Consider the following 27,548-nt stretch of genomic DNA (forward strand, 5'->3'; position numbering starts at 1 on the left):
ACTCTGTAGACTTGAATAGGTCTTTGTTTCTTGACTTTTCCTTGCAAAGTACTTTGAAAGTTAGTTTCAATATTATCTAGACTTAATATACTTACGATTTTTTAATCCTCGGCGCGGTAGCACTGTAAGTCTTGCTGAGAGCCATCTCCCGTCTGCCTGTCACTCGGGAATGGTGGATTGGTCCTGACGCTAGCACCTAAAAATTAAAAAAAATTATTAGCATGAAGAACCACACGAGACAATTTTCTTTTCTAACAAGTTTATCTATTGAGACCTTCGTCAATGATTTAAAATTCGTTGATTATTTTGTTAAACAAGCATTGGATAAGTTTCAGTATATTTAGAATAAAAGGGCATCCCGCTAGTTGCAGTTGCACCGACAACATAGTCAGAAAAACGGATAACCGTTTGATACAAATCATAGACTAAAGGAGAGGTATACTTCAGTGAATCAAGTAACGTAAGCTGCAGAGTATCTAAAAGCGACCTACCTGATGTAGATTATGTGTGTTCTGCCGCAAACGTACTTCTTGTACGCATTGCATGGGGAACAATCCACTGGCCCCAGAGCCTCGCACCGTGCCTTCCAGTAGACCGTCATCTGTCGCTCCCGTCACTGTTTATTATACAAACTAGTTAAAAAGATAACAGAAATGATTGTACTTCTTCAAAGACCTAGTAGATACATTTTGGTGGGTGAATAGGGTTATTCTTAAATGAATTCAGTTACTCACAAATTCGTATCGTTATTACAAGTGCAACCAATGAATTATTGTTATTCATTTAGTTATGAACACAAATGGTATTAATAATGTTGTTGTTGTTTTAGTAAGTTGTATGAATATCATGTCTTGTCTTCCAAATGGGAAATTACTTCTCCTAGGGGTTTAATTGACTTGAAATGTAACTAAAAGATAGTAAAGTAATAAATTAACCTATGCATCTTATACACTATAGGGCTAAAGTTGTTCAAAAATTACCAGTGTCATAATTTCATAACCTAGTTGTTGCTTCTGACACTATACGTATACGTTTACCTTAAAATGTTTTTTTAGGGCGATCATCCTAAATATAGCGAGCACACTAGAGTCGGACACTGTACCTTCAACAATATCGCCCTGGTTGAGGCGCACGTGACCAGGCGTGCCTGCGTCGTAAGGTTGCAGGCACACGACGGTGGCGCCCCCATGCAGGGAGCACGTGGTGTCAGAGTTGCTGGTCCCCACGCCGCTAGAGTCCGATATGATGTCGCTCGTGTCGCCCGCACTTTTATCTGTTGACGTTAGTGTCGCTCAACGGTCAGTCTGGTTCGAAAACCATTTTTGCAAACGTGGGTCCAAAATTGGGATCGATTTTAAACTCAGTGACCTTCCAAGGGCTTGGATTGAAAGTGGGTAACAACGTGGAGGTGTAGTGCCAACATTAATTGTGATGGATCGTTGAACACTTTACTTTTTTCGTGGGGACTTACTGGGACAAAAGCGTGTTTTGTTTGTGAATTGGAAGACTATATACAAGTATTGGACTTCGTAACTTAGTGAACAACCGATTCGTAACAAGTGTTAGGATAGTTTAGAAAAGCCTTGAATAATCTTAACCGTATTTCACTAAAAAATAATTTTGTACATCCTATATCTAAAAGGGGTATAATCGGAAAAATCATAGTTTTGTCGTAAAAGGAAGCGAAGAAGCGTTCGATGGGTAACTACATGACATAAAGGCACATAGAACATGCAACGAAGTGGACGGGCGATGTCGGTGCATGGTGATGGTTGTCAGTTGTCACATGGTGGCTGTGGTGCCATGTTCCGCAACCTTGGACCACGCGGTGGAATATAACACTGGCGTAGATACGACGACCAAGCGGATAGTGCTAATATGACATTGATGATGTGTAGTTAGATCATGGCTGATGTTCTGTTACGCTATGGTGGTCGTATTTACATCGTGTGTTATCATTTTCCATCGCAACTCAACCTCCTGAATTTTACCTGTGAGTATACTGGCATCGTCCTCGTGGCTGGGATGGCTGGCGTCACTAATGCTGGACGAGGCCGACGAGAATGGTCTCTCTAGACTGCAGGGAGACGCTGTGGGGCCAGGCTGCCGACGGAGCAGGGTGTCTAGTTCCGCGGGTATCCGTGTCGAGGAAGCGAGGGACGATCTGTCCCCTGCCGTCCACCAACCCCCCCAAGCCGCAGATCGTCTCTTCGGATTGTACCGAGGAGGTCCACGGAACGGCACTGAAATATTTTATTTAGCAACCGAACAAACTAATAAAGGAATCGTGCGTCAAACAAATATCAAGAAAATAATAATCAAACTTGAAAATTATTCGACAAACACAAGTAATTTGTAAAAAATAATAATTATAATAGTGCAGTAACATATTTGGGAGTAATAACTATAGGTGTTAAATATTTGTAACGATAGAAATATATATTATTTACCCTTAAAATATACATGTTTTATTGTATCTCCATATATTAGCGCAGGTATCCAAAATACAACCATCACCATTATGATATTAAGCAATGGAATAGAATAGATAGAACGGATGACGCATGCAGTAATAATAAAATATAAAATATTTACACAGATACTGCTAAATATACATAGAATTTAGGTAATCCATTTGAATAAATTAGTATTTGCAGTAAACATACTAAAGCATTGCATATAAAATATCATAAGATAGAAATGTAAAAAAATGGATTCTCTATTTTGAAACGAATTTGTGACACGAATTAAAAAGGATTCTCCCATTTTCTTAAGTCTAAGTCGATCTAAATCGATACAATATAAAGAATCCATGATTTAATTAAGTTCTTGAACAGTAAATAATAATATGAAGCTCCATTAAAAGCCATGCAATAGGTACACGGTACACTGCCGGGCCAGACTCACCGACTTCCTCAGCTTTGTAGTTCTTTATAACCTCAGCCAAGTCTAAGTTGCCTGCTATTACGGCCACCTGAGAATGTTTGAAAGCATGAATTAGTATAGAAGTTATTTTTTTTTATTTAATCTTCTTCACACAAATAACAAGTGTGAACAAGTGAATGTTGGGCTTAATGCTTTAAGACAAGTACGCAGTTGCGCAGTACTGTAATGCTCAGCATATTATCGTATACAGCATATTGTCACGTGTATCGGACACATTACTAGAATTATAAAAAAAATATTCAATATTTTCTTATTCGGAATCGGCACATACGGATTCCTAAGACCCCTTGCGCGATTTTACATTTACAATAGCGATCACTCGAGATAGTTGTCTATTCTAAAGTTATAAATTCATTCATTACTATATCCCTGTTCCCATTTAACATCAGGTTCCGTTTATATAAAGTGTTGCGGTTTCAAATTCTACACACAGAAGTGTGTAACTTTGCCTATCGGCCTTGTACCTGTGCTAATCCCAATTAATTAAAGAATACCTTGAATATCTTACCTGATAAGGGGTTTGGTTAGCGAAGTTAAGCGCTTCTTTATCACAGCCCCGGAATAACAACTGGCGTGCGCAAGAGTCTTGAGCGTTAACTGCGCAGACGTGGAGCGGTGTGTTGCCAGACGCATTGCGGCTGTTCATATCTGCGCCGTAGAACAATAGGTGGTCCAGGTGCTGGACTAGACCGTTGCGACAGGCCTGGAATTAAGAAAGAGGAGGATTAGCACATGATAATTTAAAATTGTTACTGATTTATACAACTGACTCTGAAAAATAATGGGAACAGCGTGAGCTGTGAAATACTAGTGATGTATTTAAGATTTAGTTTAGATTAGATTAGATTTCAGCTATTGTCGTTAAAAAGCTTTAAACCGAGAGGAGTGGAAGGATAGTAGGTAGGCCTCTTCGCCCTGCAGTGGTATTTAAAGTTTTGTAAATTAAAGTGAAGTAAAAGCGTATCTGTATCTAGCAATCGATAGTTTTTCTTTATTCTAAATCTTGTTAAGTCAAATAACACTCATCATACAAACTTGTATGACTATACTCACCTGATGCACCTCCTGCCATCCTTGCAGATCAGTAGCCCCAATCGTGGCATGATCATGTAGCAAGGTCTCACACAATAACGGATCAGTTTTATTCGTCACAGAAAGGTATAGCGGCGTCAGTCCCTTCCCATCTTTATAATTAGGTGAGGCTCCAAGTTCCAGTAAAGTTTTGACGGCTTCTAGAGAGTTCTTTTCAATAGCCCTGTGCATAGCTGTGCTGCCATCTTTGGTTCTGTAGTCTAGTAAGGCTCCACCGTTTACAAGGGCTATTAATACTTTTCCTGGTGTCTTTAGGCCGGCTGCGATTGTTAGAGGTGTTTCTGGAACGAAGATTTTCAGGATAGTATTGTCTCCATTTGTTCAAAACCAGTGTCTTATAAAATGTAGGTAGCTACATTATAAAGTGAATGATAAAATTTATTCCGGTTTCATAATAGATGCTATACAAAAATATGTTCAAACAATTTACAGTTTCATTAAATCCATTGAACATTTGTAAGAATAAAGAGGAAACTTAAACAACAAAAATGATTTATTATTTATTCGACAGGAACAAATAATTCAGTTTTGCTTCAAGGACCATATACGACGTTTATCGCAGATTATCCACGGCTCGGTTGATACGGTTTTCTTACAATAGGCGAGGCGTGTTCAGATGTTCGTCGCAGCCTTGAATTGAATAAATAGCCTGACTTTGGGAGTTTGTCAGGCGATATTGATAAATAGTGCTATGAATTTATTATTGAAAGCACGAGGTTCATTTTCTACGCCGTTTGGAATGAAATCACCGTGTAAATGACGTCTGGTATCTTTTCAATACATTCAGACACGGAATTTGTCCCTGAACCTGGTTTGACATCTACTGTATATCATTTACCTCATAGATATTGTATTTCCCAAAAATAAAAACATTTGGTTCTAACAATTGAAATTATACTAGTTAATTCTAAGGTGTAGACTACGTCTTGGCACCTCTAGATTAATAACTAATAATACTACTGCGTAACTTTCTAAGCAGACGGATCCGTGGGTAAAGCTAGTTTGTTTCGCAAGTATGTTTATTAATATAATGTAGGTAGGTTAGCTAGACGACCTAAATGGAGATTCGCTTATGTCCTTTAGGGGCAACTTGCCTTGAATAGGTAACTGTGCCTCCTACTAAATTGACGTACGTAATAATAACTGTTCTAACGATTTATGACTAAGGGTAACTCTATGGGGATTTGTTTGTGATGTTCTAGACTTTATCAACATTTGGTAGGTAAGTATAACATGTAGCTGAAAGTTCTGACATTATTTAACACATTGAACGCCGTGATGGTCACCGGTGACCGACGTTAGCGGAGGATTTACCTTCAACAGTTTTCTATTGGCAGTCAAAGACTTAACCTCTTATATACTGCTATAAAAGACATAATAGAAAATACATTGTGTGTCGCGTGGATCCACGTTTCGGCACACGGCGGGTTAATGAACGATTACATTCGACATTAGGTACTGAATGGCATAGTCAATGGAAATCTCAAATAAGCAATTTAATTTGGACACTTTATTAGGTTAGGTAAGTTTGTAAAGCCAATTAAAAACACCATATCTCATGATTCCATTCAACACTATTATGCAACTGCCAAGAATACATAAATGGTTTTGTTACTAAATGCACCATGTGTAGACACCCTTAATACCATTTCAGGTAGAGGCAGAACAATAGCAGATTGGAATCAGTATGTAAATGAGTATGGGCTTATATCAGACTGTATTGCCAACTGCAGCCTGTCTGAATCATTCACGGCTGATCCTAAGCGGATGAATGGATTTAAAAAGTTTGCGGATGCAAAAGGTCGAAGCAATAAGGTGTGAAAAACGGTCACTTCCTGCGGATTTCTTGAGATGTTACGAGCGGAACGAATGATGTTCGAAACAACTAAATGCAAGGCAATTTTTGCATTCTTATGGTCAATTATGGTATTGTTGAGGTCGTCGTAAAACAATTTTATGTTTTTCGTCATTATCGTTTTAGCTGAATCACGGCTGAGGTGAATAAAGGTTATATATTGAATGAAAATGTGTAAAACATGAAGAATTTCGATAGGTAACTACCTAGTCTTCAGAATCTGGTCAAGGGATCGCAAGTGCGATTGTTGGACAAGAGGTCTCGGGTTCGATTCGGACAACGTGTTATGGGGCTTTTTTCGGGTTTTTCGAAAATTTATAAGTAGTAGCACGGAGTCTGGAATTGTGCCCAGTATATGGCAATAGGCTCACCCCCTTTTACATGGGACTTGTAACACAAATGGTGAAAAGTGGGTGTACATTGTATAGCGGCATTACGTGCCGTAATATGTACCTCTGCCTACCTCTTCGGAGATAAAAAAGACTTTGATATAATTAATATTTTTACATACCACCAGTCTCTTGACAATGGAAGTTGGGGTCCAGTCCTTTAGCACATGCCTTGGTGATTTTGTCAATCTGCGCGTGAGTCACATGTTCGAGGAACCGCCGAAGGTTTGCGCGCGAGTGCAGGGCCTTCAGTGTCTTCTCGTCAAGCTTCAGCATTTTGTATACCCGCCGTTTGTACTTTAACTGTAAACAAATAAGTTGATGGGTTAAAATAAAGTAAATATAAGTGGCGGTTAGGTTTCAAGATGAGTAGTAAATCGATTTCCTTATTATATGTTAAGTAGTTACTTATTGAGTTTTTCTTTCGAAAGTCTCAGTAGAATGCAGAGTAATAAAGAGTTTACTAAGGCGACTGGACATTAAAACTTTAATGGTTAAAATAAGATGCTATTAGAACATCTAGGTATTTGACTAAAAAAACACAGTAAGTCATTATAAAATGCTTTGCTTGAAGTGTAGCCTTAGAGGCACTATGGCCCGAGGACTTCGAAATGTTTGTTACAATTCGAGACTTATTTTTCGGAAGTTATCCATTGTTTTGGCAGGTTTGGCTTGACCTTGGCCATAGCTTGCATGCTTAACTAACAGATGTTTCCTTACCTCAAGATATCCAACAGGTCCGTTGAAGGGGTAGTCACCGAGGCGTCGTTCCTCGTCGAGAAACTTGCCGGCTTTGCCGTTGACCGGTGGGCAGAACAGACCATAGTTGAAGCTCTCTTTTAACTCCTGGAAACAAAGAGAATTTAGACGTTAGTGATTTGAAATAGCACAAAAATCCGCTAAACAATAAGTCAGCTTAAAATATATTTATTTTTGTAATAACTATCGCGAGACATACGAAATTAACTAATCATCAAGATTTACTCACGTATATTAGTCGAAATAAATGTACATGAGTAAACCATGACGTGACGTGAAGGTATTTACTGTCTCAAGATTAAAAAAAAAATTGAGGGATCCCCAATAAGTAATTACCTAACTAACACATGATTTGGGACTGACTCCCTTATAAAAAATGAAAATAACTAAGGGAAAAATTGTGAGTAACTCTGATTAAGTAGAGGACAACTATTCAAATTCAATAATTTTATCAACATTTTTAGTCAAATACTGGAAGCATTCAGATCAATTTACTGATCGAAAATTAATTAAAACAATTCATATTCCATCGTAATAAGCCATTGAAATGTGATGTAGGAAAGGTCATACTAAAGTAATACATTAGAAGAGGTATTTGCATGTCTATAAGTGTCTGGGGAACCATCAGTTATTTGGTAATCGATAGATAACACTTGACATTGAACCTTCGCTGTCTATTACCCTTTTGAGAATATTGAAGCGCTATTGAGTTCAATAGTCCACACACGTGGTCGTGTGTGTATAGTATACAGTCTATATTATTGTAATACTGATGTTGATTTTAATATGTAATTAATTGTACGTACGAGTCCCGTCACATTTGTTTTTAAGAAATTAGACCATACAACACATAATATGTAGATTGGTTTATATGTAAATAACAAGTCCTCATCGACTGTTATGTACATATGGACGTATAGGTAAGGTACGCTTCCAAAGGCCCGCATCGTACGCATCGCACGCAACGGATTTGTCTCGTATAAATAAAATATATATTGTATAATAAAATCATACTACTGCTTACACTGATCCGTATCGTACAGACCGCATCATCAACAATGCCTACATGCGATGCGTACTGATGATGACGTCATACGGAATGCGTACGCCTGTAGACGCTTACCTATAATATATGACGGAGTCGGGGTGTCGTCGCGGTAATAATCGGTAGTAATGAGAACTACAATGTTTGTCCATATCTATTACAATATTGTATTCGCAATGATAACAGTCAATAACGTAAAGTAAGCTTTTACAAAAGTTGTTAATACTACACTAGTTTACAATTAGGATTGTCCTAAGAGATGAGCGTGCTCGCGCAACCGCGTCCAATGAAGGAATCTGTCTCTCTGACCCTTCCTCGTATCGGCTGGGTCCTATAGCGTCCCTAAAAAAACCACACTCTTTGCAGGGTCGCAGCCCTTAACTGTTTTTTGTCTTACGTACTTAACATGTGTCGATCACACTATCTTTACAATTTGGGGAGAACTTAAAACTAAACCAATTGATTTTGAAGTGATTCATGGAAAGGGGCTGGCAGCGGTCGTCTTAAGTGTGTTCACGAACTGTTCTCCGACATATATATTCTAAAAATAATTTCTTAATTATCCTCCAGCCGCTAAAAATAGATTTGGTCTATTTTTCAAAAATGCCTCTTCACATTCATAACTTACAATAAATCATCTGTCCTAACCACAAAACATTAATTATATTCAGAAGTTATCTGGACAAAATTAATAGTGCACGTTTGCAATAGCCAATAGGGATGAATAACTATGAACAGATAGGAGCCATTTATCAGAGAACTAATAGTGGCCTATACTGTACGTTATCAATCATTTAATTACAGTGTAAACAGCATAACATGATAGTTATTGCTGCTAATCTTGATTAGTAATTAGTTTAACGCGTGTTCAGGTGATATAGAAGCTATGCATGTATCTATATTGCTTTGGTAATAGTGCCAATGAACTTTTGACGTTAAATTTAAAATGGCGGATTTGTTTATGGTTTTGCATTATAGGGTGTTATTCAAATATGTAGTCAAATTAAATACTTTTTTTCTTACTGCTTTTAAATTAAAGAGCGTATGTAAAGTAAATACTTAAATGAAAGAGTAATTATTTTTTGAATACTTATTTAATTTTATTAGAAAGTACGAGTAGTGTTTAACTGAAAACACCCAATTTGGTCATTCGTCTACTACATACTACATTTTTTTAAATGTGGAAAACTGTAGTTAATGCACGGATATAGGTATATAAGAAAATTAAAATTTCAGTACAGTACGTAAAAAAACACTTAATGAGAACACGCATTCAATCACTGAAATAAATTGAATAGGTACCTACAGTTACAACGGTATTGAACAAGTACTTCATTGAATTTCCACCGTTGAATTGAAATCGTATAAAGCTGAAACCTAGTAATTCTGGCATTCTCGAAATCGAAATCCTGAATTCGAAATCGAGTAATTAATTTCCTATAATCCCTTAAGAGACAAAACGTGTTAATTACATTTGCAATCAATAGGTTGCTATGATTCTGTTACGTGTAATGAAAATCATTTTCAGTATTGTAAAGCATTTTGAGGTAAATATACGATTAACTTTAATCGCCCAGTTAAATAAGAATTACCGTGCCCCTAGTGTACTGATACAAATCAAAAAAAATATATTTAGACTAAATATGGAGGAGCAATTGTGTGAATAGAACTAAATAATCTTGTATTTTCCCTGTTGATGAGCGGCTGGGACACGGTAATATGTATGTGTGTATACGATTCATGGGTTATTAGTACTATTTAAAACAAAAATCAATGTCAAACTCCAAACAAACAAAACGCCAATCCATTTGCAGCTCAGATTGGTCTATAAAAGGAACAAAAGGTTCCTAACAACTGCACTCAATCTCACTCCGAGTTAATTACAAGCACTAATGCCTCGACTCAATTTAGTCTATGGTGTTTATGACGTCATAATTGCTATATAGCCGTATAGTTAGACCACGGACTGTGTTTAATGATCTCTCGTTTTAAACGCGGCATACGATTAACATCAAAAGGATGGCCGATGGACGAGTGACTGAAGCTATTGGATGTGCAAAAAGTGAGAGGTGAACATTATAAATGACTGGCCAAGCTATTCATGTGTTATGAGATTTATGCTGATTTTGTGGGTGTGCTGCCTTTGAATTTAGAGGTAATGGGAATTGCTGCTAGCTATTGTATCTTTTACAAAAATCAATTTTGTTTTTCTGAGAAATGAATATTGAATGTTTTTCTTTTTGTTAGGTATCTATGTAATTTGTTCGCAACAGTAACTGCACATTTTTACGTTATTAATTAGCAAGTAAAGCACAAACATTCTAAAAATAGTCTCAAAAACACAGTTGCAAAAAACGACTCCCAAAAACACCGCGCAAAACATCCAATTTGTCACAAACGCAGAAAAACCGATGGAAAAGCGCTATTTTTGGAAAAACTTATAACGAGCGTTCAGTCCGAGCAAACAAATCATTGGCTTGACTGGCTACAGTCTAACGAAGCAAGATATATTAGCAGTGACACCAGGATTGATAGAGGCTCGCCAGCCGGAACAGATTGCTGCAAAGCTGCAGGTCGCATACCCTGATACCACCTTATAAATGAACCGACTCAAGTTATTTATGAACTAGAGAACTTAGGACGTCACAATGATAATGTTCTTACTAATTACGATGCTGTTTCATTGCTACGATTGAGATCTTAGATTTTGAATGATTATTCCGAAGTCGTTGGCTATAAATTCTAATTGTGCGGTGCTTTTGTAGCGTTCAGTGCCTGTTTTATAGTTCGAAATTTATTTTGATTGAATGTTAAGGTAATAAAATTAGAAGATTGTTCACAATTTAAGTGTAGGTTGTTGATAGTGTTTCGAAATATGCATTTGGCTTTGATTCTTGCCGAATATTCATTTGAATTCTGACATGCATTTTACAAAGCAATAATACACATGAGTTTTTTTTTAAGGGGATAAAATCATCCTATGATATCTCCGGCCTTGGGCGAGGCAAGAGGGAATCTCTTACTGACTAAAAACCACCCCTTTCCTACTCCTGCTTTTCGAACCGGAGCCCCGGTAAACCCGCTAGGAACTCCGCAGAATACACATAGGTAATTGGATAACCGAGCTAAAAATATTACTTATTATTTTCTAACAAGCTAGCACAACTCTTACTCATTTATTTACAGAGCACGATATAATGCAACAATACCGTGATGGATTGCAGTTTTTTCTGGCTTCAAATGTATCGTACACAGTGCAAGTTAGCCACTGTTTAGAATACAATGCAGTGCAGATTAACAGGCATGATATATCGCACGAGTGTCTAACGTAACAAGACTAGCATAACTTATAGCTGAACAGCATTCACACAGCGCTAACTTGGAAATTGTTCCAACATGAACATGTTAAAATGATCGATGCTCTTTGTACAGTAAGTAAATAGTTTTAAAGAAATGAAGAGAATATTGCTATGGTCTTACAAAGAAAGAAGAAATAACGTACCTATTGCAAAGAATACGCTAATTTAATTTAAAATAAAGGTTTAGATCGCTTTGAGATAATGCAATGAGATCCTGTACCTATATTAAATGTTTTCTTAAAAGATTACAGAAATCTTATTATAAAAGAAAAATGTTGTTGTAAAAGGATAAGACGTTTAATTATTAACCACAGAGGTTTTCTCATGCAGCTACCGACTTGCCGCAAGAGAAAAATACTTTAGAAAAGTTGGCTAAGAATTTCTTAGTAGAGTTTTATACTTTACTCCATTTTCTTGTATGTTGTATACAAAGCTATTGTGTGGAACTTCATAAGTAGTACATGGTTCTAGTTGAAGCTTCAAGCCTGCATCTAGGTAGTTTTAGATTCAAGCAAGTACCTATGTACCAAGGCATGTTTTAGTTCCGACAAAAACAGAGGTTTTAGAAGTTTGTCAGGACATTTTTATTATTTATTATGGTATCGACTTATTAACGTAGCTGTTTGACGAGTAACTCGACTAGTTTTAAGCCATGCTTACATTCATGAGCAGCATTCGACGACACGACGCGACGCTGTGATTGTTACGCTGCTCTGCGGTAATCGCTGCGTCACTTACGTGAGTAAGCCGATAACATAACAATTAATTTTGTATGACTCACAAAAGTTATAATAAGACATTTTTATTTATGAACGAATCGACCAATTCTGATATTGTAAGTTTGGGTGAAAAGTTTTAACATTTACAAGAAGGTATACAATTATCAAAAGGTTCTGTAGGTACCTGTATCTGCAAAGTTTCCATCACTTCCAAACAATATGAACGATATGAGACCACTGCAAGACTATTAGTACTTTTATCATTCGCTTGTGGTACTGAATGGTTAAATAGGTATGTCGATGGCGTGCTAAGTCTATTGCAACGTTGTGAACTAGTTACCTACTGTTAGCCAGCCTGATTTCTCTGTTTTACAAGCTAAACGTGACGATAAACTCCCGGTTCAATGTTTTACTATGACTGTTATTTTTGTGCAATTAGCTTTTGCGACTCGAATAAGGTAAGCACGAGCTATGAATGCTTATACACTGTTAGTTACATTTATTTTATGTGAGTTATATTGAGCTGTGAAGATTTGTAAATACAGATTTTAATAGTTCTTACTTTGTAAAAACTATTGCTTAGCTGGAATCGCTGGTCGAGTGATCGCAAGTGCGATCGGCTGATAAGGTGTCTCGGGTTCGATTCCCGGGTATGCTGGGTATTGTTGGGCTTTTTTCGGTTTTTCGAAAATTTCTCAGTAATAGCTCGGAGTCTGGAATTGTGCCCAGTAAATGGCATTAGGCTCCCCATTACATGGGACTTATAACACAAATGGCTAAAAGTGGGTGTACATTGTGGAACGGCATTACGTGCTGTAATGTGCACCTCTGCCTACCCCTACGAGGATCAAAGGCGTGATGTTGGTACTGGTAATTTGTAATCTTTCTTTTTAAAAGCTTTCCAAGATTTGAAAAACGTTCGTCTAACGGTTTTTGAAGTAAAAATAGACAAAACATACTTACATCACGAATAGGTAAGTCCTCTATCCAAGTTTTCAAATAGAATTCTTTTTAGAATATACTTCAAAGTTTAGTATGTCACAGAATCTTGTAGCCTCACAGGTAATATCTTGCGACACAGTATTCAAGTAATATTGAGCCGTGGGAATATCGGAAAAATACCTTAGTGACGTCACGGGTACTCTGAGAGGCTTACGAGTTGAAGGAGGCGCAATATCCAAAGATTAAAAATGATGTTTTAATATTTGAGGTCTAAAGAAACGGTGGAAGTAGATACTTAGCCGTGTTTTGTACAAGATGGTTATGTTTGGCGTTGGTGCTTTTATTTTAAGGTTATTTTCGGTAAGAGAAAATGTTTTTACACAAGATAGGTATGCCCTCGAGGCGAGAAATTACGAAAACAAAGGAAAAATTGGGCTTTAATGTAGAAAGGAAGGACATTTTGTTTAAAAGCAATCTGGCACTGGTCATCGCTAGAAATAATTTCCTAGTTTATCAACTTTATCAGTTACAGATTAAGTGTGGACATTAACAAGTCAATATTGGTCAGAATTAACTTCGTATCGTGCGCAGATAACTGTAGGTTAAGCCAGATACGGGATTAACGAGAGATAAGATATTGCAGTGAAAAAATAATCCGTATGCTGTGCTGATACTACGGTTTATCTGTTTGAAGTTAAATATTTATAAACTAACTGACCTGGTAGATGTTAAGATAACCTGTACTGCTTAAAAAGTAATTTTGTATCGTAATGATTAAGTGCCGTACTCAGAGTCATTTAATTGTTACTTAATCCAGTCCTTAGCAAATATTTTCGATACGAAATCGTTACTAAGGAAGCTTAGCTTAACTATTCTGTAATTTTCAATTCGAAAGATCGAAGTGAATTCGATCGCCGCCCACCTCGTTATTGGTTGCGAGAATAATCTCGACCAATGACGGGCGAGAATGAGATCGAATGCTTGGGAAGGTTCGAATTGACATTTACAGAATAACCTAACAGTACCGTTACCTGAGAGTACAATTTGATACAACAATGCAAAGTTTAACAATCACTTAATGTATTTATTATACTCTATGATTGACATTAATATCTATTAAGAGTAGCTCTACTGTCTAAGTGTAGGTGGGTGTTAACAGCTTCTTACACCTTTTTAGGGTTGCCACACTATGTTACGTTTTTATTTTTATATCTCTATATGAGACCTCTGTGATGTGAATGAGATGTCTGGAAAAGTCATCATGTATGTTATACTTTGAAGTGTACTGCAGAAAACATGATATAGATATATTTTTATAATAACTAATGTGAGACATACTAAATTATCTAAATAAATCATAGTCAGTAGACCTCCCGACGTCGCCGAAACTAGTAGTGCTTTTCTTCATAGTGATTTTTAGTTGATATGTTACAGCTTTCACTGTCGAAGCATTGCTAACCCAAGCAGGTGAAGAGTAGAGGATATGACAAATTCCTTTATGTACAAGATAACTGTCAAGGATTGTAGAAGATTAAGAAAACAAACACTCGATTCGTATTTGTTTAACATCAATTTCGCAAGCTTGGAAACGACACTTAAACCTATCAACACATTGCAATTAACACAAACAATATACACACAACACTGAATCAAAACACTTAACACGAGTGACGTCACAATTGTTTTACTTAACAATAACATCAGCTTCGGATGTTTAACAACTACTCTCATCGATTCGAAAACGTTTGAGTATCTCTCACTACTGTCGCTAGTTTTGACAGCCCTAAAACGTTTAAGTATATTTTGCTAGTTTTGACAACCCTGTCAGTCACATACGTGACAATTAAATCGCATTTTAGCATACAATAGGGTTGTCTACACGTTTAGATTGTAGGTTAGTGGATTGATGACGAGTTGCTTGCGTATCAGTTTATTGTCAGTATCTAAATTAAATATTGATGTGAAACTGAAGTGTCTGGTCAACTGATGGTGATATGATATGATTTGTTTACTGAACAATAATTATTGGAAGTAAATACAGTAAAGGAGGTAAAACACATTGCTGCAAGTAAAGAAAAATGTATTGCAAAACGTGTGTAGCTAAACGCATTTTGCTAGCCAGGTTTTATAAAGAAACAAGTGAAAAGTTCAGTAAGGAAAATCGATAGATAGATGCAAACAAACCCGAAACTGAAGCGTGCCACTACTTGACGTATGCAACGTCACGACATTTTTATCCTCGAAGGGGTAGCCAGAGGTGCACGTACGTACATACGTAATTCCGCTATACAATGTACACCTACTTTTCACCATTAAGTCCCATGTCATAGGGGGTGAGTGTCCATGTAATAAATAGGCTTCACGTACTAATAATTAAAATATATTGAAAGATAAAAATTCATATTTTTACCTACAACACAACCCTACAAAGTTTACAACAAGACTCAAAATTGCAAAACCAATCTTCATACTACAGTAATTGATCATCACATCACACAACAACTTTGACGTCACGAAAGCCTTTCAACCATATCGCAAATTCGTAAACAAACCTTCTAATAGTTTTCAAAGAATAACGACTATTGGAGTTGTAAACTGTCACTGTTATAACCAGAACGTGACTATTATTCTGCCACTGTATTATCAGGGGACTATTAGTAGCCTATTAGTGTTTAGTACCTCACTAGCTAATACAATACATTATGTGTTGTATTACAGTGTTAAAGGTTAAAGTAATAAGATGTATATCATTGTTTTCACGCAAACTATTGCCAGTTTGTTAGGGCTAGGAACGCTAGATAATTCTATGGTAATGGATTTCTAAAAACATGAATCTTTGGTCACAATTAACTGCCTTTGATCAGTGGTAGATTAGAATTAAATGCAAGTTATGAATCTAGAAATAGGGATGATGACGGAGTATGAAAATAAAAAATCTATTTAGTCCGTCAGTTAAGTAATGAAAAAATATTAGACATGTATTTTTTTATTTTGTCATGTAAGATAAAACTAGGAGTGGGAGCAAATACGTCATTTCTACTTATGAAATGTACTTAGAAGTGACATCACGTGATATTTCAAATCGATGTTTCTGCGAAAGTATTTGTTTCTGTAAATAAATAAAGAACACGTGTCTAATGATTTTAAAATAATCTACAAGACGGAAATAAAAATAAAAATTAGTCACTACCTTGTATATATTTTAGATTTAATTGTGATCCTGATTAGTGCAGTACAAAAAAAAACTAAACAACAGGAAAATATCGTCAAGATGTCAAATGGTAATATTACACAACACATCACATCTTATAAATTAAGTACCTAGTGTTGTGTCTCATTCTGACGTAGACGAGTTCTACCCAGTTATTTATTCATACGTTTGTAGTTTGCATGTAAAGGAAGCACTAAGCCATCCTTGTCAGGCTAGAATTATCCTTATATTATTGCAACTGAACAACGTATGTTACGAAGTACTGCGATATAATAGTGACATGAGGCGTTTATTAAAGTTTCGAAGCGTAAATGGGACCATTTGGAGTAGTGCGGGGAAGCAATCAGTTTATAGCGGTCCGTGGTTCCAAGTTATTGATGTGCGGTCTATGCCGAGTTGACGGGCCTGAACGGACCGTGCTGCGTTTAGATTTTGTAGACCACTTGAGCTAGTAGCTGTCTTGGTGAGCGTCTAGATTAATTGATTGTGGAATTTTGTCTTGATGTCTTTGTTAAGTCTTAAATTAAAATTCTGTTGAGTAATTGAAATTAATTATACCTAAGTAAAATTATTAATAGATCAATTAGTAAAAAATGGTGTGTCGGAGTATCTCCCAATTCTATCTAAACCCTATTTAATGCAAAGTTGGATTTCTAAACTCCTTTATTTAATCTACATAGATTCACACTCAAATCACCAAGTATTATAAGGGTAACAAACTATAACCCCTCACTTCATAATAATATTCAAGATGTGCAGTTTGCAAGTAAATGCTTGCTCTATAAAATTGCATGGCGAAGTTAAACACTCAACTTACTCCACATGCATGCTATCTAAAGCTCCTAGGATATTGTAAGTTTAATAAGATTTTCTCACGATTCATGCAAGAGGATGTGAGACCACACGTCTTGATAACTCGGCGGAAGCTAGCCTTTTGTTCTCCGGCACCGCCTGCTCTTGTCTTGTAATCCGAAGTAATAGGTACTGGGTACTTCCTGTCTAAGGAATGTCGTGAGGTTTAATTAAGGTATAAGTGATGTTAACAGAAAGTAAGATTTTGTAAATTGGTTGTAGTATTATGTAGTCTTTTTCGAACGTACAGGAGATAAGATTGCTTTGACGACACGGTTGGCGTGGTGGCTGGGCAACTAGCAGCCGTGCAACGTGTAACAAGTTCGATTCCCGCACGGAGCAACTTTTTGTGTGATCCACAAATTGTTGTTTCGGGTCTGGGTGTCTTGTGCATTAGAAATTGTAATATGTTTGTAAACGTAACCACGATAGAGGAGAAAATGCTAGTGTGGGGCAACGTTTTCGTATAAATTAAAATTAATAATTTACTTATTCATGTACTGTTTCTGTATACGAGTAATTAACAACCTAATATTATTATCAACTTGACTATCTCTAAAATTATTGACATTGAGTATAAATGCTTTATTTTTTTTACTCGTGCCAGTAACAGATACAGTGTACTGAACGAAGCACGAACACAAGCTAAGTGGATCATTGGTCAGCTGATAGATGTGTTTTGTCACTTGGACGCAAGCCTCGAATACTGCGGTGTTACTCAAGATACGGTGCGATAATAGGTCAATTTGTGCCACACACCATATTGTAACCGGTAACGTAGACCCCAGTTGTACGAGTAAGTACAAGGAAAGTATAAGAAAGTCAAAGATCGGAAGAAACTTTTCAGTAAAGTAAAGAGAACCGAATGGAAGAAAAACTTTTTTATAGGTTATATTTCCTAAAATGAAATCATCTCTGAAATAATAAAATAAATATACTGCACGGTTGGTGCGGTGGCTGGGCAACTGGCTGCCGTGTGACGTGTAACGGGTTCGGTTCCTACACGGAGTAATTATTTTCTGGCCTTAATTGGGCAATTTTTGGGGCAAAGACATATAAATTTGTTCATGACTTCTTCATCTTATTGACTTTCCATGATATTTTACTAACAACCTCAGAATAGAGAAAAGTAGTTCTATGATAACAAAATATTCAACATACCTATTCTATGTTAACAACGAGATGAATGAGCATATTCAATCAATGAACGACTAAACATCCGTGTCTTACACTCATAGATAGAGAAAGTACCGTGATGAATCAGATGTAGTAACCACATAGTAATGTACTGCATATCAAGTTATATAAACCAGTATAAACTGACCGCTGAATGCGTAGAAAGATCATATAAAGCGAGACCATGGTAAACTGGTTATGTATAGCTTTATGTGTGTAGATATATGTAGATAATGTACTATGTGAGACTTTCCATGTCGGGTCAAACCGGCCTTCTGTGAATTGGGACTGTATTGTAAGACCAATTTGTTCTACTTTTTGGTTATGTACTTAGGTACGAGTATTTGTTATGTGGTATTTTAAATAGTACGTGATGAATTTCATTGAAATTGTGTATATTGAAAGAGTGTTTTGTATGTGTGATGCTGATGATTTTATGCCATTTCAGAATTTAATATTGTAATTAACAGAAATGGCTGTCTCACATTATGACACTATTAGAACTAGATGGTATAAAATATTATCGATTAGACTAACCTAAGAACTTCGAAACCTATGTAGGTATCCTGATATTGGTCTAGCATTCTAGAATTTAACTTTAGAACTGTGCTTTAAAAGACATGAATCTCATTAATTAAGTACAACATTAAGATCTACTTAAAAATATCAACTAATTTAACACAATACAATACGAAAGAGATAAAATACAGATTTTATTACAGACATTATAACAAAGAAAACGTTTGGAGTCGAGGCAATAAGGAACAGTTTACGACTCCGATATTTTAGTAAAGCCTTCGTCCTACTAAACGTTTATATAAAGTAAACCGCTAAACGGAGAAATGGGTGCCTTAGAACAGTTAATGGAATACCATACTAAGGTATTATAATGTATGGGCCACGACACTGCCGCTAGAGACACCATAAACCAGTTAATTTCGGGACAGAATTTAAATTAGTTGCTGTGTAACTAGATATGGCAAGTATTGTTTTACTGTACTTAATGTATGCTGGTAATGTAAAGTGATGGGTAGTGTAATAACTTGAACTACATAGTTTTGGATATTTCAGTAGTATAATGCCCCCTTCATGGTCTACTAAGTTATTTCAGTTAGATAGTACCTAGACCATGTGAGCCCTATTTCTTTTTGCAATCATTAGGTATTTATTACATAAATTAATAAACAAGTAAATATTATGATTAGGTATTTCAGATAATAATCTACTCCTGTTCCAAATTTAATCCCGATCCCTTCAGCCGTTTTGACGTGATTGAGGTACAAACATACACACAAACTTTCACATTTACAATATTAGTAAGATGTTTACAAACACATCAAACATTAGGTATCTATGTATATTATATTATGTGTACAGAATAGTCAATTCAAACCGTCATATGGCCTTGTTATATCTAAAGCATCCTGCGTGTAAGTTACAATTAGAATCAATTAGGTAAAACACTGACTTCCTTGTACATGATACGTATGTGGTAAAAAATAATCATATTATGTATCTGTTTTAAATAACAATAGGTTTTTTGTATGTGTGTTTACGGAAGGATATCTATGAAGATTACTCTACTTTTAAATATGTGTTTAGACTGTATAAATATACCGTATGCGGAAATCTCTTATGACTTAATTTAAACCACATATTTGTTATCATCTCGGCTGACAATATACGAAAAATTAGCGAAATAGGCCCAGTAGTTAAGCCCCAACTTAAAATGATAAAATTCATAATAACATACAGGAAACAATCATTAAGAAAGTTCATTTAACAGGATCACAATTAAATAAATTAAACTTGCTTTACAACAAACAATCAACATACATTTCTCCTACTAATCAATAATAGTAATTATTACCAATAATTATTATATTATTACAAATAGTTAATACCCAACCCTAATTTACGACAGTCTCGCGTCCGTCGAGTTGTGTGGTAGCCCTAATTGCTGTAGGTTACAGGCAAATAATAACAATAACGGTGCAACGGTCTGCGCCGGCGCATGGCGTCCCATCGCCTAGATTTGATAACCATCGTGACGTTCGATTTGCACGAGCTGAATTGTTTGTGCCTAAAACTACTTGTACATGATCTTCAGAGCCGTAAATGTCAAATGGGGAACATTAGCCTCTGTGATGATTGAGGATGGAGGTACTGGTATAATCACTATGCTTTAGTGGTTTGTGGCAGCTGTAAAAGTAATGAAGTGTACTTATAATAATAATGTCTGGTTTTGATCAGGTGACACATGCCATTAGTTAGTCACATTGCTATTAGTTACTTGAATAGATGAAAATTCATGCTCCTATTGGCTTTGAGGAAGTTTGAAATTTAGAATATTATTAGAATTAGGCATGGAAAAGATAACACAGAAAATATATTACCTCTTTACGTTGAAATGCACAAAATCATACATTGTTAAATGTAATAAATAACACCGACCATCTTTCATCTAGTCAAATAAACTCATAATACAGACTATCCTTAGTACTTATCTATACCCACTTTTTTGCCCAAGTATATTGACAATATACTAGATACTACAACAATCAATGACCTGCATAGTCCTGGTATAAAACCCTACAACAGGGAAATCCTGGTCAGAACGATAAACTTATAATTGATATCTGTCCCTCTAGACCTAAGCAACTACACAACACTGATTGTGTTAGAACTTCTTGAGTTCCTGCTATCCTGGTACCTGGTACATTTATTTATAGAACAGGACCTGTCTAAGTGGTCTAGTAATAACGTGAGTCAAGGCTTAGTTGGTTTGATATTACTTAGATACTGCACTTTTTAAATGATGTTAGAATATTCATAGCTGAGTACTTTGTGGGTATCTAATTAGTTTATATTAATTTTGTGTAGGAAATGTAAGGAAAGACTGGGCATATATACCCTATAGCAGTAGCTTTTCTTTTATTGCATTTTATTTTTTAAAAGTACCATTTTATACGTTAATTTGTTAGTAATAAAGTTTTAAAAACATTTATTAAATACACAATCAGCGTGCAATTGTCACTTTGCAATGGCAAAAGCCGTATGTCAATAATAATCCGTGGCTGCTGTAAATAATAGCTGATATTTATTTTTTGTGTCGTATGATTTCCGACGCGGTCATGTCAAAACGTCAGATTCATATTATGAATTATCGTCGAATATAATTCTTAAATTTTCATGAAGTTGACACAGTTTTACAACTAGACTAACTTCATAGTTATTTTGTTTACTTTTTTTGAATTACAAGATTAGGGCAGGTCGTCAATAATTCTCGTAGTACTCAAAAATACGAAGAGACAAAATGGCGTTCATCTGTATAAGAAGAAAATGTACTCAAGAACAAAGTTTAAATATATCTCCGCATCCTATAAGGCAGTAATCAAAAAGCTATTGTTTTACAAAGACCAATTAAACAGAACGTTGTTTAATATTCATCGCATTAGAGGGTCTAAGAGACCGCTACAAGATAAATAATTAAGGGCTACCAACCCGCATACCGCCCTCGGGGTCCGATACTTTCAACTATCTCCATTTTACGTAGAAATATACTAGTGTACTGAGATTACAAGTACTTGGTAATGGCTAAATTCTGCTAACAACACCATTTGGCTTCAGACTACAGTTTTCTAGAAGTACGTTGAACTCTGTAGGACTAAGTTTGCAAAGTTTTAAGAGGTTTTCTTAGTTATAAGTTAATTAGTGTTTTATCAAGTCCTAGGTTTTTGTACAATGACTATATTAACCAAGATAACTGATAAATGAATGGAGAGAATTTCCTCAAAATTCTCTGCAACTACATTATATAGAGGACACCTAAATTTTGGCTCTGCGTGTGGCCAGAAATTCCACTCTATATATTTATTTACCGATTGATCCATTCTGCGTATATGCGTCTTCTTATAATATCAATCTTCAACAATTGAAATCCTGATCATTTAATTTCCCATCTTCATTTTTATAGACACCATGACCAAATAGTAAACATCACGTGATCAGAACGGTCTGATGGACCCCACAACGTTATACGCGTCACAAATAAAAGCTTCGGCGGGTACAGGTTGATTGCTTTTTACCAGTGCGTGAAAGAATGTTAGGGGATAGCGGAACGGTCACATAATACCATAAAAGATGGAGGACGAAGGTTCTAAGTGAAGTAACTTGATATTCCTTGGAGTGTAGAAAAGAGATAATAAAAGGTAAAAGAGACATAGAAGATCTGTGAATACATAGAGCTTTGTATGGAGTTTTGTATTCAGTACTTAATTTTTGCTGGATATTCCCACAAAAATATATAAAGATAAATAGCCGTGTTATCTAGTCTATAAATATTGAAATATAGTACACTATAAATCCTTTGACTAGTACCTAACAACGAGACCTATAAATCCTTTTTTTTGGTACCTAACCTCGTGTCAGAATGACTAAATACAAAAAATATACGACCTAGACCAAAGGTTTGGTAAAGTATACACAAAATGTACGCTAATGAAAAATGGGAACATAAATATTCAGGCTTTCATATAAAAAAAATATTGCCCCACACTAGGATTTCTCCTGTGTCGTGGGCGCGTTTACAAACATACAAGTTCACATACAAATGACACCCAGACCCGAAACAACAATTTGTGGATCTCACAAAAAATTGTTCCGAGCGGGAATGGAACCCAAACAAAACTGTAAAAGGTGAGGTTTTTAGTTCGATTAAATATTCAATCAATTCATTGGAACACAATTAATTCTAAGTTAATCATAAATACCACATATCACAGATCTACTCGACATTTTAATTTATTCAAAAACGTTGCGTGTGGTCGTCAATTTCTTAGCGAATTTCTTCCAATTGATTGATCGTGTTTAACATTCGACACTTTATAAACGGATCGCATTACAATGTTTGTGCCCAATAGATATTGGCCAACAAACAGGTTTGCACAAACTTTGACCAAATTAGATAGTTCGTGGAAGCGTGGAAGCAATCTGAATTTCAATATAGGATGTAATCTGTGTGTATAGTGTGAATACTTTGGATATTTGTTGTATAATATCTTGGGAATATGTTATGTAATTAGCTTTCTTCCATTGCCGCATTTCGTAAAAATGTAAGATGATTGCCTACCTCTCAACTAATGAGGTATATCTGAACTTAAAAGACCAATCATACAATTTATAGATTCATTGCCGACATCTATAAATCTCAAAGTTATCTTCGTTATATTTTATAGTAGTATGTTTTATTAAACTTTTAATGGCTTTTCAATAACTATCGTAGATTTTGCACGAGCCTTGGGCTATCAACATACTCGTACATCTCACATCATATTTTATCGCAATCATGCCTATACGAAACAAACTATAAATCTTAAAAACCATTCCCAATTACCGTAGAACAACTGAACACACCATCTATAATTATGACGTCAAAATCTGAAACGAGCATTTGGAAGAAAAAAATGGAAAATTTGACGCGAATATCAATTACAGTCGGTATGCAAATCGGCACGAAAAGAATAATTCACGGTGCATCAGTGGTAATGGCACGATGCATGGGTAATAAATGATAATCGAGCCCTGGGGACGAACTGAGTACACCGACCTATGTGGCTATGTACACTAGATGTGGTTTGCGATTATACAAGTACCATTTTTTTTTGATGGGGGAAAATCATCCACTGACTTCTCCCGCCTTGGGCGAGGTGAGAGGGAGTGTCAGACTCTTACTGACTAAGTACCCGCTAGGTAGTCCGCAGCTCCGGATCAGGCATCAGCCCTACTGGCCCTACAGCAAAACAACCGGACTATTAACAATAAAACGCATAGTAAAAATCCGCTCATGATTATTGTAAATGAATAAAATTAAATGAAAGGATTCATAGATACGCTCGTGGCAGATTAGATAGGTATTCATGTTTTATCAAATTAATAAATAAGGAAAATAAATTATAAAGGATATTCGTAAGTACTTAATCCGGATTAGCGTTTCCGTATTTCAAATCTAGATAAATAAGTTTACCGTATACTCGTACAATATTAAACTGTAATCATGTGTGGTTCGTCATTGGAATGTTCATTGTTCGATACCTACTTGAGTGCATTTGTCATTGAATGGGTATTTTCATATTATCGAAACTAAAAGTGAAATACAAGTGATTCACTGTTAAAATATTACGACTCAACAATTACTTACTAACCGATTTGATAACTCAAATAGTTATTTATTGATTTTCTCAAGTAGAAATTAAGTATCAAGTGCTCTTATGCCTACTCTTATGCATCTTCATTTAATTTCCAATACTGCAATTCCGAAACATGCCACGTAAAAGAACTCGAAACAGGACAATTACCATGTTTTTCTATTTCTACGAGTTTCCGATATTTAGTGACCATGTCAGTTTAAAAACTCATAATGCCACGTAAAATCCACGCAACGCAATGCATCACATCTAGTCAATCTCTACATCTTTGTCTCACGTTGTCACGCGCTCATGTCAGTCTCGGTCCGAGATCCCAGAGATGGTCACTCAGCGTCCGCACCTCAGGGCACTGGTGATGGTGCTGCCATTATGCTATTACCTATCGACCACCGACCATGTACTTGTATGGCTAGACCACTCAAATTGCCGTGAATTCAAGCATTTATGTCCAATGGAAAGATGAAAAAGAATAGGCTGTTTTCACGATCGTTGATCACAAGCCAGAGAATAAGGTTCAAATTTGAAAATGTTAATAAATGTGGAAGATAGAACAGACTTAACCTATGTGAATGAGCGGAAAGCAAGAGGAGGCCCAAACAAAAGATGGATTGAATGAGGTATGTTGTGAAAGAAAAGATGGAAAATACAGGAAACTCATCAATCTCAAGGAAATTGGGATGAGAATGGAAAGAAAAATACGAGAACGATGGACATATGAGTCCAGAACATAATTGAAGTGGTTCTTCACAAGGAATCAAATACACTATACACGAAGAAGTTCCTTATAGCAAAACATAAGTCATGGCAAAAGATATCTACTGTAACTTAGCAAGCAATCGCCATACCATTTACACAGACACAAGTAACAAATGAAGTTAAATCGCATACAATCGATTTAGCGTTCTTACTTAATCAAATGCAATAATAGCTACAAATTATGATTAGTATTGTATAAGAGTGTGGCGTGTTCCCTGACAAATGAGCGTTCATACGCGCGGTCGAGCAGACGTTGGTAGTTAATAATAAATTGTACTGAAACTGCGCTAACGTTGCTTGAGGTGGATGCAAGTTATGGGAGATGTGCGGTGTTGTTATTGTTAATATTGTGGTTAGGCCTATTATGGAGATTCTGTGAGATAAATTTGAAGGTTGATCCAGTGTGATACGTACTATAAAACGAAAATTATAGGTACAAGCGAAAGAAACATAATTAATTATAATGTTATCGGCTTACTAACTTGACTAGTTTCAAGCCATGCTAGAATCTCATATGCATTAGCAGTTTCCGCGACACACGACGTGGCGATTGTAAAGACATAATTATTGTGCTAATATCAAGTAGTTTGGGATAAGGACAACAAGAAAAAAAAATCATTAATTTTAATTGTGGTAAAAATCTCTGAAGGTCCAGAAATTGTTAAATAAAGCACTTATTTTCTTCACCTCTTTTCTCCCAATGGGATTTAATTCATAATAAAAAAAATAGCATTATTTTTAAAATAGGTACCTATTTTACCATCTACATATTATTTTCGCGTCTGTATTTTACACCAAACTTCAGTCTATCTCCAGCTAATCGTATAACAGAATTAGTTATGAACGGAATGTTAATTTATGCACATATAATTAAATAACAAAGCTTTGCTGTTTGTCTATTGAAAGGTATAAATTCGCTAGGATTATTTTCTAGTAAGCTTAGATGTTTATCAAAACACATAAATACGTAAGTGTATTCATGGAGAAAATTATCATTTTGCATAATTTGCAAGTGGATACGGGTTTCTTACGCTGTATTAATTATTGGTACTTGGGAATCAAGTTTCACTTGTATGATAGGTGGACTAATTGATGATTATATCCAGTGTGTACTTGTGTAAGCTAAGAAGTTGTTAAAACATGGCTTGTTTATTTTGCAAGTCATGGGCGACAAGAACAGCGAATAAAGTAGTGTTTATTACTTTTTGTAGTTATTAAGATATATACTTAATATTGATTGCAATTTCTATAAAATATAGTAAACCTTTTCTGAAAGAAATTGACAAAATGTTGTTACAAGTTACTCTGCTAAAAGAATAGAATCGCTATTCTTTCAAAATCAAAGTTGAATCGTTAGTACTAGTTTGAAACGTCAACCAATAAAATTAGTCTGTCAGTCCGTCCATCAGTGAAGCTGGGTGCTCGTTCCGTTGTAGTTTCCAGTGGAGAAGAAAGAGCAAGATACTCTATTCGTTACTCTTTTAAAAATATATATGATTTCACATCACTAATCTCACTTAAACCCATGGACTATATTAGTTGACGCTGTAAACGAAATATACTCAGTAATTGCAAACCCTAGGTTACATCGATACGTAATGGCATAGTATTTATGACATTAATATTTCCTCATTATCATGTCGATCCAGTAAAAACTGCAGTCGACTTCCCACGCAACTTGTCGGAATTAATTGAGGGAAACGAATTACTTAATGGTACCGCGGGCGATTCACAAGATAACTTGCAATCTGTAATATGTGCTTTATTGCGAAATTGTGACGTCTATCGGCCTTTCTATTCATTAATTTATTGTTATGAGATTTATAGTTAAGCGATTTCTGATAATTATGTTTTTTTTTTGGATGTAGAAAAATATTAGAAAAAGAAGAATAGGCTCACCCCTATTACACTATTATATACTATTGCATTGTGTAGCGGCATTACGTGTCGTAATGTGCACCTCTGCCTATCCTTAACAGGATATAAAGCGTAACGTTACAAAAAAAGAAAAAGCTGTACAAGCCTATACGAAACTATTATAAGCATACATTACCTACATCCATTTATCATCAGTCAATTGATTCAGAGATTGAAACCTCTCAATAGTAACCATAATTACATCTTAAACCCTAGACTAGAATTTCGTATTCAATAATCTGAAGACATTTATTAACCAAGTCTGTCCACCAGATAAACTCCAGTTCACAAATGGACGCCATACTTCTTCTGGGAACAGGAAAA

The 27,548-nt window shown here is 35.7% G+C and overlaps 1 protein-coding gene across 7 annotated transcripts in view; it reads right to left on the bottom strand.

Annotated features, from left to right (window-relative positions):
* LOC118263233 (SH3 and multiple ankyrin repeat domains protein 2) overlaps positions 1-27,548 on the bottom strand; it is a 234,440-nt gene that overhangs the window by 11,874 nt on the left and 195,018 nt on the right. For 5 of the 7 annotated variants that reach the window (XM_050705229.1, XM_050705230.1, XM_050705231.1 and 2 more), the window contains 9 exons: positions 7,003-7,128; positions 6,405-6,585; positions 4,000-4,319; positions 3,455-3,649; positions 2,908-2,974; positions 1,992-2,243; positions 1,103-1,273; positions 492-616; positions 96-196 (listed from right to left, as the gene is read on the bottom strand). In XM_050705229.1, coding sequence (XP_050561186.1) covers positions 96-196; positions 492-616; positions 1,103-1,273; positions 1,992-2,243; positions 2,908-2,974; positions 3,455-3,649; positions 4,000-4,319; positions 6,405-6,585; positions 7,003-7,128 — 1,538 coding nt within the window. The remainder of the gene's footprint in view (positions 1-95; positions 197-491; positions 617-1,102; positions 1,274-1,991; positions 2,244-2,907; positions 2,975-3,454; positions 3,650-3,999; positions 4,320-6,404; positions 6,586-7,002; positions 7,129-27,548) is intronic. The other 2 variants (XM_050705233.1, XM_050705232.1) reach the window with 2 other exon arrangements.

The sequence above is a fragment of the Spodoptera frugiperda genome, chromosome 27 (assembly GCF_023101765.2).
Source record: "Spodoptera frugiperda isolate SF20-4 chromosome 27, AGI-APGP_CSIRO_Sfru_2.0, whole genome shotgun sequence".
Lineage (NCBI taxonomy): Eukaryota > Metazoa > Arthropoda > Insecta > Lepidoptera > Noctuidae > Spodoptera > Spodoptera frugiperda.